General features: G+C 32.1%; 1 protein-coding gene across 2 annotated transcripts; it reads right to left on the reverse strand.

Annotated features, from left to right (window-relative positions):
• Positions 1-1,868: 1,868 nt before the first annotated feature.
• LOC111422371 (phospholipid-transporting ATPase ABCA3-like) lies at positions 1,869-14,220 on the reverse strand. 2 transcript variants are annotated; one of them, XM_023055578.2, is made up of 16 exons: positions 13,958-14,220; positions 13,678-13,899; positions 13,487-13,620; positions 12,941-13,432; positions 12,707-12,880; positions 9,680-9,865; positions 9,174-9,625; positions 8,577-9,121; positions 8,473-8,528; positions 8,057-8,412; positions 7,784-8,005; positions 7,455-7,731; positions 3,300-3,671; positions 2,527-3,237; positions 2,041-2,471; positions 1,869-1,988 (listed from the first exon to the last, which is right to left on the reverse strand). In XM_023055578.2, the coding sequence occupies exons 1-16, from the start codon at positions 14,164-14,166 to the stop codon at positions 1,950-1,952; spliced, it is 4,878 nt and encodes a 1,625-aa protein (XP_022911346.2). In that variant the 5' UTR covers positions 14,167-14,220; the 3' UTR covers positions 1,869-1,949. The 2 variants fall into 2 exon arrangements, with proteins under 2 accessions (XP_022911346.2, XP_071053342.1); XM_071197241.1 differs by lacking the exon at positions 13,958-14,220 and having other exon boundaries at positions 13,487-13,630; positions 13,678-13,762.
• Between the last annotated feature and the right edge of the window lie 95 nt (positions 14,221-14,315).

Consider the following 14,315-nt stretch of genomic DNA (forward strand, 5'->3'; position numbering starts at 1 on the left):
GAAGACCCAGCGAGGTTAGACAGGTGTTAGTTCAGCAGAAGGAGGCGGTCTGTATCCTGGAAGGGATTTTTGGAATATTATACTATCGTGAATTGTTTGTCACACATAAAATATTTACCACAATACTTCAGTAAATTTTGGTCTGTGGCATTGTATGTTCTGGTCACAGGTTCTTGTATACGACTAACAAAGATTTTCATGTCAAGAAACAAATACAGATGTTACCAGTGTTAGGTTTCAAACGTGAAGAATCGCGAGTGATGTCAAATGCTGTAAAAATCCTATTTAAATGATGAAGTAACTTATTTTCTTTACTCTGTTTGTTGCGACTACTCCAAGTCATCGATTTCTGCTCTCAAGATGGGTGAAGTTTTTAGATGTTCCGGATCGCCCACATTTTTTTTGTTGTTGGCAGTGGTGTTGTGTGAGAGTTTACTTTTTAAAAGATTGATTGCGAATTTAGAGATGAACGAGAGTAGTGAGATGGGATTGTAGCTTGATGGTATTGTTTAGTGTTTGTGTGTTGGGTATTTATTGTTAATAATGATTGTGGTTTTCCAGGTGACGGGCAAGTTTTAAAGTTTGAGGATACGTCGGGTGATATAGCACAGTTGTGAAATGGCTTTTTTGGGGAGGTTTTTTCAGAAGGATGTTTGGTAGAAGGTTGTTTGGAAGAAGAAGGCTGTCAATGTCGGGGGTTTCGAACGGTTTGAGGTGTTTTCTGACTTATGACAATTTTTATCAAAGCTGGTATGATTAGATGACGGTTTGTGGAGGGATTGATCTGTTGGTGAAGAAAATGTTGGGTTAGGTTCTTTAATTCGTTTTGTTGGGCGTTGGTATTTTGTTTGGATTTGTGGATATCGGAGAAGTAATTAGCTAGAAGTTTCATTTTTTTGGGAACCTTGTATTTTAAAGGGTTTTCGGATGTCACGGCGGGTATGAGTTTGAATTTGCTTTTTATATTGCGAATTTCAGATGGAGTTGTCGTAGAAGTTAGGAATTTTTTCGGTTCCCGTTTTCTTTCATGTGCTTTTTTAACTTCATGTTGGATTTGACAATTTAGGCGATAATATTCGGATTTGAAATCCGAAGTGATAAAAGATTTGGATTAGGATGGTAATGTGGGGTGGAGTTGTACCATACAGGTGGAATAATTTAATGATTAGATGGACAGGGAAGCGTTTGGGGTTTGTATGGCTACGGCAAGGTTATGTACTTTTTCGATGTTGTTAATGGATTGACAGAAAAGTGGTCAGTTTGCTGATCGATAATTGAGGATCTTGAAGGATTGTGTTTTGTTATGGGATAAAAAAATACTAACGGTGGTCGGATAAGCCAGAGCGACGAGCTCAGTTAGAGCACTCATATTTTTGAAAATTATCATGTCAATCGTATCAAGCTGTATCGCACATTTCCTTGAGAATTTTGAGGGATTTTATTGAGAATAGGGTAATTAGGAATTTGAGGAAACGTTACTGGGAGTATAATAAACGTAAATTTTATCAATAAGCTTGATTACTTAATTCTAAATGAGAGAATTAAATTATTAATTTTCTCTTCTTACATTCAAATTTGTAAAATTATACAATTTAAATACTCTAATAAGTTCTTGAATACTTGTAATTATTGATGAAAGAGATTTTGTTGCTCAATTTCAATTTTAAATCTTTCCTTATGGACGCGATAGTGATTTATCTAACATTTATGCAAAATAAATTTTAAACTCTAATTTTTCTCACAATAATCTAATTAAGCTACCAATCTTTATGCATAATTCCTAATAAATTTTAGCTATAACAATTTGATTTTGGAACATCATTAAACCATAATCATAAAAAATCTGTCTATTAAAAAAATCGTTTGTTTTGTAATTTATTTTTAATTTTATTTAAATTGTACACAAATAAAAAAAAATATAATTTCTGGATACCATTTTTCTAATTGTTCTAATCATAATTTTGTAGTTTTGTGAATTGGAGAAACATCTAAAATTAAAATTAAAAATGATTAAATTAAATTGTTTATAATTAAAGAAACCTGTTCTAAGCTGGATTGAGCAATAGAATATTCTTCAATGTTTAAAATCCTTTTCCCGTGTTCCATGATGTCAAATATCGCAGACCATTTCATAGATTTGCTAATAATAAAAAAGATTAAAGTGTTTTGATAACATTCCTTTAAGGTTGCAATTGGAAAATTCGCTTTTATAAAATCTTTAACAGGTTCAACATGGATTTCATCAGAATCGCTTGGCATTTTAATCGTTAGTGTATATCCAAATGAAAATTTTCTTTTTAAATATTTAGGAGGACCCAAGCACCTTAAAGAACCGTTAACTATCACCGCCATTCTTGTGCAGACTGTTTCACATTCGTCTATATTTTTAGATGTTACTATTATACATTTTCCGGCATTTCTTTGTCGGATAATCACACTCCATATTTTTGATTTACTTAAATTATCAATCCCTAAAAAAGTAACAATACCAATAATTATTTAAGAACAGTTAAATTATTAACGAACCTGTTGTGGGCTCATCAAAAAATAAAATTGGCGGGTCACCAATTAAGGCAATAGCGACGCTAAGTTTTCTTTTCGTTCCAAAAGGATATTTCTTAATCAACATATTTAATTGATTTTCAAAGCCTAGTTCTTTGCTAAGAATTTGAGCGGCGATTTTACAATTGCGAAGTTTCATTCCTCTTAACATACAATAAAAAATTAATATTTCTTTTCCCGTTAGATCGTCTAAAACAGCATCAACTTGAGGACAATATCCAATAAATTTACAGGCTTCTTTAGTGGAATTGTTGATATTCCAACCATAAATCCAAGCAGTTCCATCGGTTATTTGAGTATCTCCGGTTAAAATTTTTAAAATTGTTGTTTTTCCTGCTCCTTTTGCACCAAGAAATCCGAAACAATGATGGAATTGTATCCCTAGACATAATTGGTTCAAAACTAATTTTTGTTCGTACACTTTTGATAAATCATTTAAAAGAATTTGATAATTTTTTGAATTTATTTCACCGCTATTAGTTCTCCTCTTTTCTTCTATAACATCTTTATCGACGACATCATCATTAAATGATATTGTCGTTGACTTATTTCTGTAAAAGACACGATTTTCTATGAGAAGATGTAATATAATAAAAAAAATTGCTGATAAAATAAGATAACATATTTCACTTCCTATTCCATAATTATCCCAAGATAAATAATTTTCATCCAAATCTGAAATTAAAACAAATTAAATTAATACTCAAATATCAATAATACTTATAAATCGATCATACCACAACATTTATCTTCAATATCACAAGCACTTTGTGAATGACTTTGGGTTACATTGTAATTTGAAGCTTCCATTGCAACAATATCGCATAAATAATATAACGTACTTTTGTAACTTATGTGCAGAAGTCCACTCGTGAGGGCATAAGATGGTACCAAAAGTGAGAACCAATGTAAAGTTTCATATATTGAATTAGGTCCGACCACGGCAAAAATAAAGTTTTGATATACAATAAATGTTATAGGTCCTAATAACATATTTATTAATGCCATTATTGAAAATGCAGAAACGAATTCGTGAAAACAACGAGAAAATAAATACATCATTGGTAACATTGCTAATCCATATAATAGGAATAAAACAAATAAAGGACCTATAAAGTAAAAATTATATTTTATATATATGTACTTTGAAACGTGAGAAATGGGAAATATGTTGAGGATACAAACGATAAAAACATAAATAATAAAATGTAATATCAGAAAATGTTTGATAATTTTTTATAAAAAGTATATAATATGAAGTATTTATTGAACAGTTTTGTTGGTCATCAAATTTCAAAGATTTGTTTATAATTTCCAGAAATGTGTTAAATTTTTCATCGAACGTGCATTTTTAGAAACATATACAAAACTATGATGTGCAGCATGCTGCCATACAAAATTTTAAACTAAATCGTGCTAAATATGAAACTCGACAACCTTGGCAAGTGGGCCTTTGTTCTCTATTCAACATATTTTAAGAACCACCAAATAAGCGATAAAGAGGCCGAGAGTTTAAAACACATTTGATATCAACCAAAAAGGCAATAATGGAACAGTTCTATAAAGAGCACCAAACTGTTTATGACGCTATTAGTGGCTGCATTATGCTAATGCTCAACTTAAAACAAAATATCCTCCTTTCCGACATGAACCAAGATGAGATTGGTAAACAACGCCTCCACGACAAAACTAATGACAATGGTATGAGACTAGCACAATTAGCCACACGCAATAATCTCAAAATCGTCAGCACCTGTTTTCCACACAAAAAACTTTCCTATAATATCCTTCCCTATCTCTCTGCCCATATATCAGCCTCCTCTCCTTAATTTCCCTCCAGCACTCTTCCAGGATCCTGCAGTGCGATCTTCCTTCTATACCTTTCCTCGTACTTCACTTTCACTTTCACGCTCTCCAAAAAGTTCTCTCCCCCCATCCCCAAACCTGTCCCATCACCCTGTACGTCTCCGTCACTCTCTCCATCAGGTGTTCTGTGATACCTCTCCTCATCATTTGCTCCCACATCTTCCTTTTATCTACCTTATCAAATATTGCCTTCATGTCTATGAACAATGCATACAACTTTCCTCTCTTCTTGTTCAACTCCCTATCTGCCCGGTGTTTCCTGATTCTCGCCTGTCCATCCGGCAACAACAGGATGATCCCCCTATAATTGCCCACCACCCTTTTACTCCCCCTATTATATAGTAGTCATATTATCCCCATCCACCACCTGCTCGGAAACCCCTCCCCTCTCCATACGTCGTTTATTACCTTCCATAGCTTCTTCTTCATTGTCTCCGCCGCCTCCAACCATGCCTCATTCTGGATCAACACTGCTTCCACTTCTTCCAGTGCTATCTCCTGCTATCTCCTCCCCCCCCCCTTGCACCCCTCGCTCTCCCTCTCCTAAAGTCTTAATACCTAAAAGATTCTTCTATAAACGTCCTAGTGAAGGTAAAATTCACACACGTCTCTACAATAAATAAAAGAAATTTAAAAAATATCCAAAAATGGAATGACGGAGCATTGAGAGATAATAAAATGAAACAATTTAGACAAAGAGTGGAGAAGCTTCTACCACATTAAGAACAAGAAGACAGAAGAGAAGAATGGTAGACACTAAGACACATCATGAAATCAGCTGCCCAAGACACTATAGGTCACTACAAAAAATCACAAATTAATAGTATAATGATGACTATAAAAAGATAATGGAAAGAAAGAATGCTGCGAAAAGAAAATGCCTACAACAAAACAAAAAATTGAAGAAATAACTGAACGTAACAACAAACTAGAAAGAACGCATACCAAACGTGAGGTTGACAACGGAATAATTTTGAACAAAACGATGGATCTGAGGAGGAAATGGAAGGAATACATCGAGAAACTTTTAAGATCACAAGAAGATAGTGAGAAGATAGTGAGGAAGGAACTGTACGAACAATTAAGTCGTTAAAGAATTTCAAAGTTCTTGGAAAGGATGCAATACTTCCTGAATTATTAAAACCATCAAGAGAGAATGTGAAGACGCATATATCAATTAATACAGAAACTGTGGAGAAATTAACAAATTGTAGAAGTATATAAGGTAGGTTTCATCCAGCTACAAAAAGGGACAAAACCTAAGTTGTAACAATTACAGAGGCATCGTACTGCTAAACACCACCAACAGAGTGTTATTACGTTATTAGGCAAAAATATACCAACATCTTGAAGCATATCTTTAAATTCACGAAATTCAAGAAGAAGTAAAAAAATAATAAAGGGGGCTGGCGCCCTTATGCATTAGAGGGTTAGTCTTAGCTTATGAGCTAGAGGAAGACCAAAGAAACGATGGAAGGATGATGTGATGAATTATTGGTGTACGAAACTGAAAGCGCATGGTTTCGTCGCAAGTAGAACTTGCCACTAAATAATATCAGAAAATGCATGCTTATAATGTGACACAACATAGTTACTTATGGTGTCATGGGGAATTCGCTGTCTGTGGAAGACATCGAGCTACAAAAGAACTTTGTCAGCATATTGTCAGTTTGCATACCTACATGGCTTCTTTTGCCAGTTTGATTGAGACTAATAATAATCGTAGAATATGTTCTTGACAGTTACATTCCCTTGCTGCCATTTCAATTGCCATTCTATAGTACATATTTAATAAATGTCATCTGATCTTTTCCAACCAATGAACTTCTACAGGTAATTTAATAGTTTCGTCATCCCATATCTATGTAACTAAGCAATTAAGATTGAAGAGGTGTACAATATCTCTTGGCCAATATTTTTATCAATATCAGCCTTCCGAACGTATTAGTCAATAAAAACATGTTTTCTATGGATACCATATCACTCTCTTCTATTACTTCCACAAATCTTTTTAAGACATCCTATATATTTTCACTAGAAATCAGAGATGCCCTTTCAAACAGTATATTTTCGGTGAACATACGCCTTTTATTTAAGATGACAGTTTTTATTTCACTGCTAAGTTAGATGTCTACGAAGTTATAGCAACTTAATTTATATTCTAAAATAGACGTTTTGTGTTTTATTTGGTAAAGTTAATTTTTTTTAATATATTAAACAGAAGTAAGTGATGTAGTTAAAATGCATTCATAGCTGCACGATAAACCCAAAAATCAGAATGATCGCATAAAGGAGAAGGATAACCCGAAAATTTGGCATAGTGAAGATGGATTATTTACGTAGAAATGCGGAGGTATCCAGATTGGAGAGAATTTGAAATGAGGACATTAGAAATAGAACGTCAAAAACGGAAACCGTCATACATAGACTTAAAAGGAAAGGTTTGAGATAGTACTACGCATGGAAAATGAGTGATGGCCCAAACAAATATACCAGCTTATACAAATATATACTGTCAAATGCAATTCAGAAGGTGACCAATGATAATTTTTTATAACACGATATACATTAGTGCACTGAGAATTTTTCAAACAGCTAGGAACTGAATTAATTAGTACTGGAAAGCGTGAAGAAGAATCTTCAATGTCACAAGAGAGCTCTCAAGAAAACCAAAGCTTGAAACGAGATAGATGTTGGAAATGCCCCAAGGGTTTTGACGGAAAATATTCAATGATATATAAAAATTATAATCCTTAGGTAGTAAAAATAGTCGCGTCCTCACTTATTTCATGGCTACAACTTTCAAAGACTTCTTCAACCAAAAAACTTTGTATTTGGAAAATAGTGTAATAATGAATAAGAAGGAAGCAGACTTTACCCGAAAGGGAAACATTGTATGTCAAGTTTTGAAATTCATCAATACTAATTGTATCTTATGGGTTTATTTAGCTTAATTTGACATCTTATCGACCCTTAAAATATTCCTCATCCTCATTACAATATTATTATATCTTATCTATTTTTACCTATAACTGATAAAGAAAGAAATCCTTCTATTCCAAGTACAATTAATATGACTATAATACACACTGCGGCGACCAAAAATGTGCAAAGATCCCATATAAAAGTGCATAACCAGTATAGATAAATACTAACACCAGATATCATTTGTAAATGTTTAGAATTAGTTATTCTATCTTTTATACAAAATATTATATATAACGCCGATATAATAGCAACAGTAACTCCAATTGTACAAGGAATATCTAAAACATATTTATTGATTTCCACTAATCTTGATATCTAAAAATAATTAAATATTATTTTAAAGTCAATTAATTAATTAAATCTATACTTTTGTTGTTGCTGCATATGATAAAGGATAATTCACAAACGTTACTGCATAATCATCATCAGATAATTGTGTTTTCATAATAGCGTTCATAAGATATTGCAAAGCAAGTGGAGAAGAATGATATGGTTGATTATTGTACCAAGCAGTTAAAGTGTCGTTTTTAGTTGAAGACGATGCGCCAATAACAAACTTTTTTCTATAATTTGTTTCAGATAAGGTAGCCTAAAAATATCTATTAAAATACAAATTATTTGCACACATCATCATTCGTACTTCTTTTAAAAGTTTGGTAACTATTTTACTTCCCCAAATATTAATAATTCTATTTTCATTTCGTATCATTGTTAAGTATTGTGAAATATAAGAATTATTATCAGCACTACTTGCTTGTATAACAATCGTGGGGTTGCGATATTTATCCAAACTTATTACCATTTTGTCTTGTCGTTTTAGTTTCCTTGATTCGCCAGTTAAATACATCAAAAGAATAGAACAAATCGGAAATAAAAGCAAAATAACAAGAATAATCCAAGAACGTACACTTAATAATGCCTTTTTTATTATTAAAGCTGTAAATTGATTTAAACTTAACGCCAACCCTCGCAAACGATTTATTTTTTCGAAACCAACTAAAAATTAAGGATAATTTTATCTCATAAGTAAATTAAACAAATAATCTTATTACCTACATGGTTTATCTGATTTTAAATCGCCAACATCTATCTCTACGTCATTAGTATTTGACCTAAATTTAAAAATAAGGTTTACTTAAATATAATAAACAAAAACTTACCGCATTAAAACTTCATCGATAGTATTCATAGCAATTTCATAACTGTATATACGAAGCTCTGCGCTATGAATCTCAAGATCAGCAAGAAGATTTGCAAAAATTACCGAATCGTGTTTATCGAGAAGAAAAACTGTATCCAAATTTTGATTCCTAATAAGTTTAACTGATGGAACGCGTATTTTAAGGAAATCCGTCAATTTGTTAATATCAAAGCAAGTTGGTATTTTTTTAATTATTAAATGATAGCCAGCACCTAATTTTTGTTTCAAAAATGTATTTCTGCCGCAACATTGTAATTTTCCGTTGGATAAAACTGCGATTCTATCGCCTAAATAATCAGCTTCGTCCATTGATTTTGTACTTAATAAAATTGTTTTATTCAATTTTAAAGATCGTATAAAGTTCCACATTCTTCTTTTTGTTATCGAATCCATACCGGAAGTTGGTTCATCTAATATACATATTTTTGCCTTTCCACATAATGCTATCGCAACGCATAATTTTCTTTTTATATTATTAGTTAGATAAGCAACACGTTTGTTTTCCTAAAAAATATTTAAAAAGTTCTACATATAGATAATTACAAATAACATTTACATATTCTGTGAGATCTAATAATTCTAAATATAGAATAATTTCGTCGTTTCTCTCCTCATTATCTTGTGTTCCTTTTAATTTACAAAAAAAATATAAATGCTCTCGGACTGTTAAGTCTTGAAATAGAGCGGTGTATTGCGGACAATAAGTCATAGAACTTCTAATTTGATTTTTATGTGTAGCTAAATTAAAATCATTAATAAAAATACTTCCATCATTGGGTGGAATCGTTCCGGTTATCATCAATAGAACTGTGGTTTTTCCACATCCACTTTGCCCAAGAAAAACTGTTATATGACCCTCAAAAATATCCATCGAAAGATTATGAACTCCTAATATTTGATTGTGATAAACTTTAGTGAGATTTCTAACTTTTATCACTGCTTTCGTGAGAACTGGGCCTCGTTGGTAAGTATCTGACTCTGGAATTCTTCTATCATAATCAGACTTTACTAAAAGTATAAATAATCAAATTGAATGATTTGAAATTGAGAAACAATTCTTACAATATTTTCGACTTTTACACGGATAACACCAAGGTTTAGTAATTTCATAAGCTCTAGGTAATAATCCTTCGAAGTATAAGGCCAAAAGCAAATAGAGTATTGTATCGACAATTAACATAATAAAAACAAGTCCCATTGTAAGATTATCATGGAATGGACTTACAAAAATGTTATGGAATTGTAATCCTATGAAATTAAATTATTAATAATTTGAATTGTAACTTAATGTAACTTTAAGTTTAATACGATATATTAGTAAGGTTGGCACAATTATGTGGCTTCAAATAAAAACAGTTGGTAATGAATTATTTTTAGTACATAATAATTAAAAACCCCTTCAATTCATAATGCATATAAACTTCCGAAGTAATGAGGTATAGATAAACTAAAACTAGAACTAAAACTAGTACTATTATTAGAACTACTAATAGATCTAGAACTAGATATATTTGCGTTTAGTCGTGCATCTTTTGAAAAAAAGTTTGACGTTTTGGATGCCATGTTGAAACCTTCTTCAGGAACAGGTTCGAAGCGTTCGAACAATTTGGTTATGAGGTGTTGCGAGCTCAGGTGGTTTAGGAACTCCTGGAGACGCTCTTTTTCATGCTGCCAGACCATAAATGTGTTATCCACTAAAAAAACGAGCGTCTCTTAGAGTTCTTAGACTCATGATCAAATTTAACATGAAGCTGCGAAACCTTGTGTTTGTGAATTATATTACTCCTGTGATCAAGGAATATATTTGATATTCAGAATGATGAAGCTTGTTGCATCTTTGATGCTGGCGTATCAAAAAAATGCAAGAGAAGAAATTGTTGCGTTTGCTGTAAATCATAATGACGCGGCCATATTGATAGAATGTTTCGAAACAAATCAACATGTAATAAACACTATCTTTAAATGTGACGTAATACATTAGTTGAGTAGTATTTTAGATAGGAAAGAAAATGAATGTTTACTGTCCTGGCTACAAAAAAATGTAGACTTATGCCTTGCCAGCTCAAAATGCGACATTAGAGATACTTCTCAGTGAGAAAATACACAATTTTAACAACGTTTAAAACAAAATCTTTCATAACTTTGATCTCCTTTTCTTGATTTTAAATACAATGTGATAGACAATGAGGAATATAGTCAGTTATATTAATTCCCACAATTGACAGATACACATTATTTTGACTACGGGATTACAGTTCTTTTATTAATTAAAGATCATATGAAGTCTCGTTAATGAGAAGGCAAGTTTAAATTTATCTTCACCTCAATGCATGGATAGAAAAGGATCCGAGAATCGATTGCAAATACTATTGTATTCATGCTAAGGTGATTCAGTCACAGTATGTCGTTGAACCCATATATTGAGCCTAAGGAAAAGCTACCTGGAAGTGCTAATAAATCTGCGCATGCGTGTGCTTGACAATTACACGTAAGCAAGAGTAGAGTTCACAAGGTGGGAAGAACTTAATTATACATAGTTTAGATATGTGTAGGGCACCAAATGGAGGCAACACCCAACAGAACATAACAGGTGTGAAACTAGGAGAGTTTTCCTTTCATTTGGTAAAGATTTTACATATCTATCTTGCTTTGTTGCTTTCGTATGACCGGTCAAAAGTGCACCATGACTTTACGGACATACTGTATAAAAGACAAAAATGTATTTTTATATAATTTTTCTAGCCTTGTTACCTGAGTTGCAGATAAATATTAAACATAAAAATCAAAAGCTATATATGCTGGATAATAGAAGCCTTACCTGTGAAAATTACAGAATTTTAAACTTTAAAAGATACAATGCGATTTTATTAACTTGCATATATACTTGATTTTTTAAAGTAGGACAATCACAGAAACTTAAACCTGAAATTACATTTCTTCTTGAAGTATCATATCTTCTAACCTTATGATGAATACTATTCACCGAACTTGAAGTGTATCAATTTTAGTTCTTGTCTGGAACTCCGCCTGCGATAGAAGTTGGACGGAACGAGTAGTTCAGCAAATACCGTTGCCAGTCCCAAGCACGGATAAAGGAGTAGGGTTGTCAGGTGAAGCTAGTAATCTGCCCGGCAAGCTATTGAAAAGCTATTGTTTGCTGGCAGATTCACCTATCAGGTGGAATAGGAAAAATATAATACGAGCAGTGTGCTGGAATATAATTTCCTGGAACCCCAAAAATAGTGAAATAGTACTTCTAGAAATAAAAAACCTCAACCTCATAATATAATATCTAATAGAGCCATACACCCTACCCTTAGAGAATTTGAAAAGCTCTTCAATAAAATATTATTAACCAAAGAAGTCCCTAATGAATAGAAAAACAGCATAACCATACCCATATTCAAGAAATTGGACAAGAGATTACCAAAAAAGTACAGAGGTAAAGGAAAAATTCAAAGAAACAATAATGAGTGAGTATGTACACATATCGGAGAAACAACAGGAGTTTAGGAAAATAAATCAACCATAGATGTTATCTTCATAATGAGGCAAGTAATAGACAAGGCTATAGGATATGGAATTATGTGCTACATAGTGTTATATAGCACATAAGACATGTTGATGTCTTCATGGACATCAACATGTCAAGAGAACTAAATAGTTGAAAGTTACAGACCAAAGGCCTACAATATGCAGAAGAAGAATTTTGGATTTTGCTAGATTACCAAAACCATAGGTTTACATATAGTGGCTTTGCACTTTTCTCCGTCTTTAATATTTGTTGACTTAGGTACAAATACACAAATTAAACATCCTATTATGACACAATCATCAATCGATATCGCATTTGCTTAAGTACAAAAGAAAAACCTTCAACCCAAAGAAAAATTAACAGTTACAAAACGTCAAAAATGATGGATCTTCATGGATTGCAATTTACAACATATTAACTGGGTATTTTTATATAAAGTGTAAGATTTATGCCTTTTTAGACACCATTTCGTACAAAGCAATTTGACCATATATTTTTATTTGAAACCAAATCGTATATTTCAAGTGTCTAACCCAAATTACAAAATACATTACCTTCTCGGACCGATTCGAATTTCGAAATGACTTTAAAACCAAAACAAACAGCTGTATTCAAACCAAGCATTGAAAATGTTTTCGTAATGACATCCGAATGTTTAAATTCCAGAATAACAAATGGAACGAATGTAACACACCAATAAACAACGGCGGCAAATAAAGCAACTTTTACTGCAAAATTAATAAAGAAAAATTACCTATTGATCGATGTTTATAGGGTGAGTTTTTTACCGTTCGCAAAAAATACGCTTACTAAAAAACAGAATGTTACGATACCACATGCGTACAACATTAAAAAAATATAAAATAAGAAAGCACTGGTGTATCTTAATACTTTCGTGCCTGGAACTACAAAGAAAAATGTAACCAAACCAATCATTATTAAAAGAATTGTAAATGTTTTAAAAAACCATGCCGTCCAATGCACACAATTTGGTGATCCCATTATCATCATCATTTCTTTTAAACGTCTTTCTCTTTCGTCAACTATATCTTTAATAGTTCCCACAATAAGTGAGAGAAACATGAAACACACAGCAATAATAATCGCTTCGCTTGTTTGTAATAATCCATCATCATTAATCCAAGAAGGATATGGAAATCTACGCATACTTATTGTAGGATAAGGTTCGTTGTCAATAATGTTGTGCTTTGTTAGGTGATGTGTTAAGATTTCTTTTGATATTTCATATTGAAGCGTTAAAAATCCTTCATCATAATAATCTTGAACAATACATTATCGGATTATCACATAAATTTAAAAAAATATATTTTTACTTGGATCTGGTCCTGTAGGATCCGTGTGATTTCTTGGACCTGGATCGGGAGTTTCGGGGTATAAAAGATCACTATTCCAGATCCTTATTGTTCCACCCATCGCATTTTTAGAAACACGCAATTCTGCCGGAAATCTACAAATAACTTATGACTTCGACTAAGCTAATTGTAACTTTAATTTAAATTTATACCTTAAAACCACTTCAATTTGTTTACTTATATTTTTTTCACGTATTGCACGATCACCAAAATCTACTCCAGCTAAAGTGAAATGAATGTTACTTTTGAGCATGTTATTTAGTTCGAAGGAGTTTTGAGCACACTGTAGGGACATTTTGTTTCTATTTGCAATATGATTCATTACCGTTTGAAATTTTGTATTATTACATGGTGACCAAATCAACTCGGACAATCTATAATAATAATTTTAATATGAATCTAAATTATGTCGGTAATTTAGAGAGATAATACTTATAAGTGGGATTAAAAGCCTCCGGTTTTCCAGGGATACTATACGATGGAAAAACAATGGAATTATATTGTATTGGATCACTCATACTTCTTACTACAATAACAATAATGCAAAATATCACGGGTAAAAGGATGTTTGCTATGTTTTGAAAAGGATGTCTCCATTGTAATAACCAATTTTTCCAAGAAAGCAACAAGAATTTCTCCATCAGTTTAAAATCGATTTATTTGATGCACGAACTTGTCACTAATTTAAGTATTTAAAAAAATAATGCCAAAAATGATTTCAATCAATCAATATATACATTTCAAAAATTTATTTTCCATAGAGACATAAACAAGAAATTGTCACAATCAA

The sequence above is a fragment of the Onthophagus taurus genome, chromosome 1 (assembly GCF_036711975.1).
Source record: "Onthophagus taurus isolate NC chromosome 1, IU_Otau_3.0, whole genome shotgun sequence".
Classification (NCBI taxonomy): domain Eukaryota; kingdom Metazoa; phylum Arthropoda; class Insecta; order Coleoptera; family Scarabaeidae; genus Onthophagus; species Onthophagus taurus.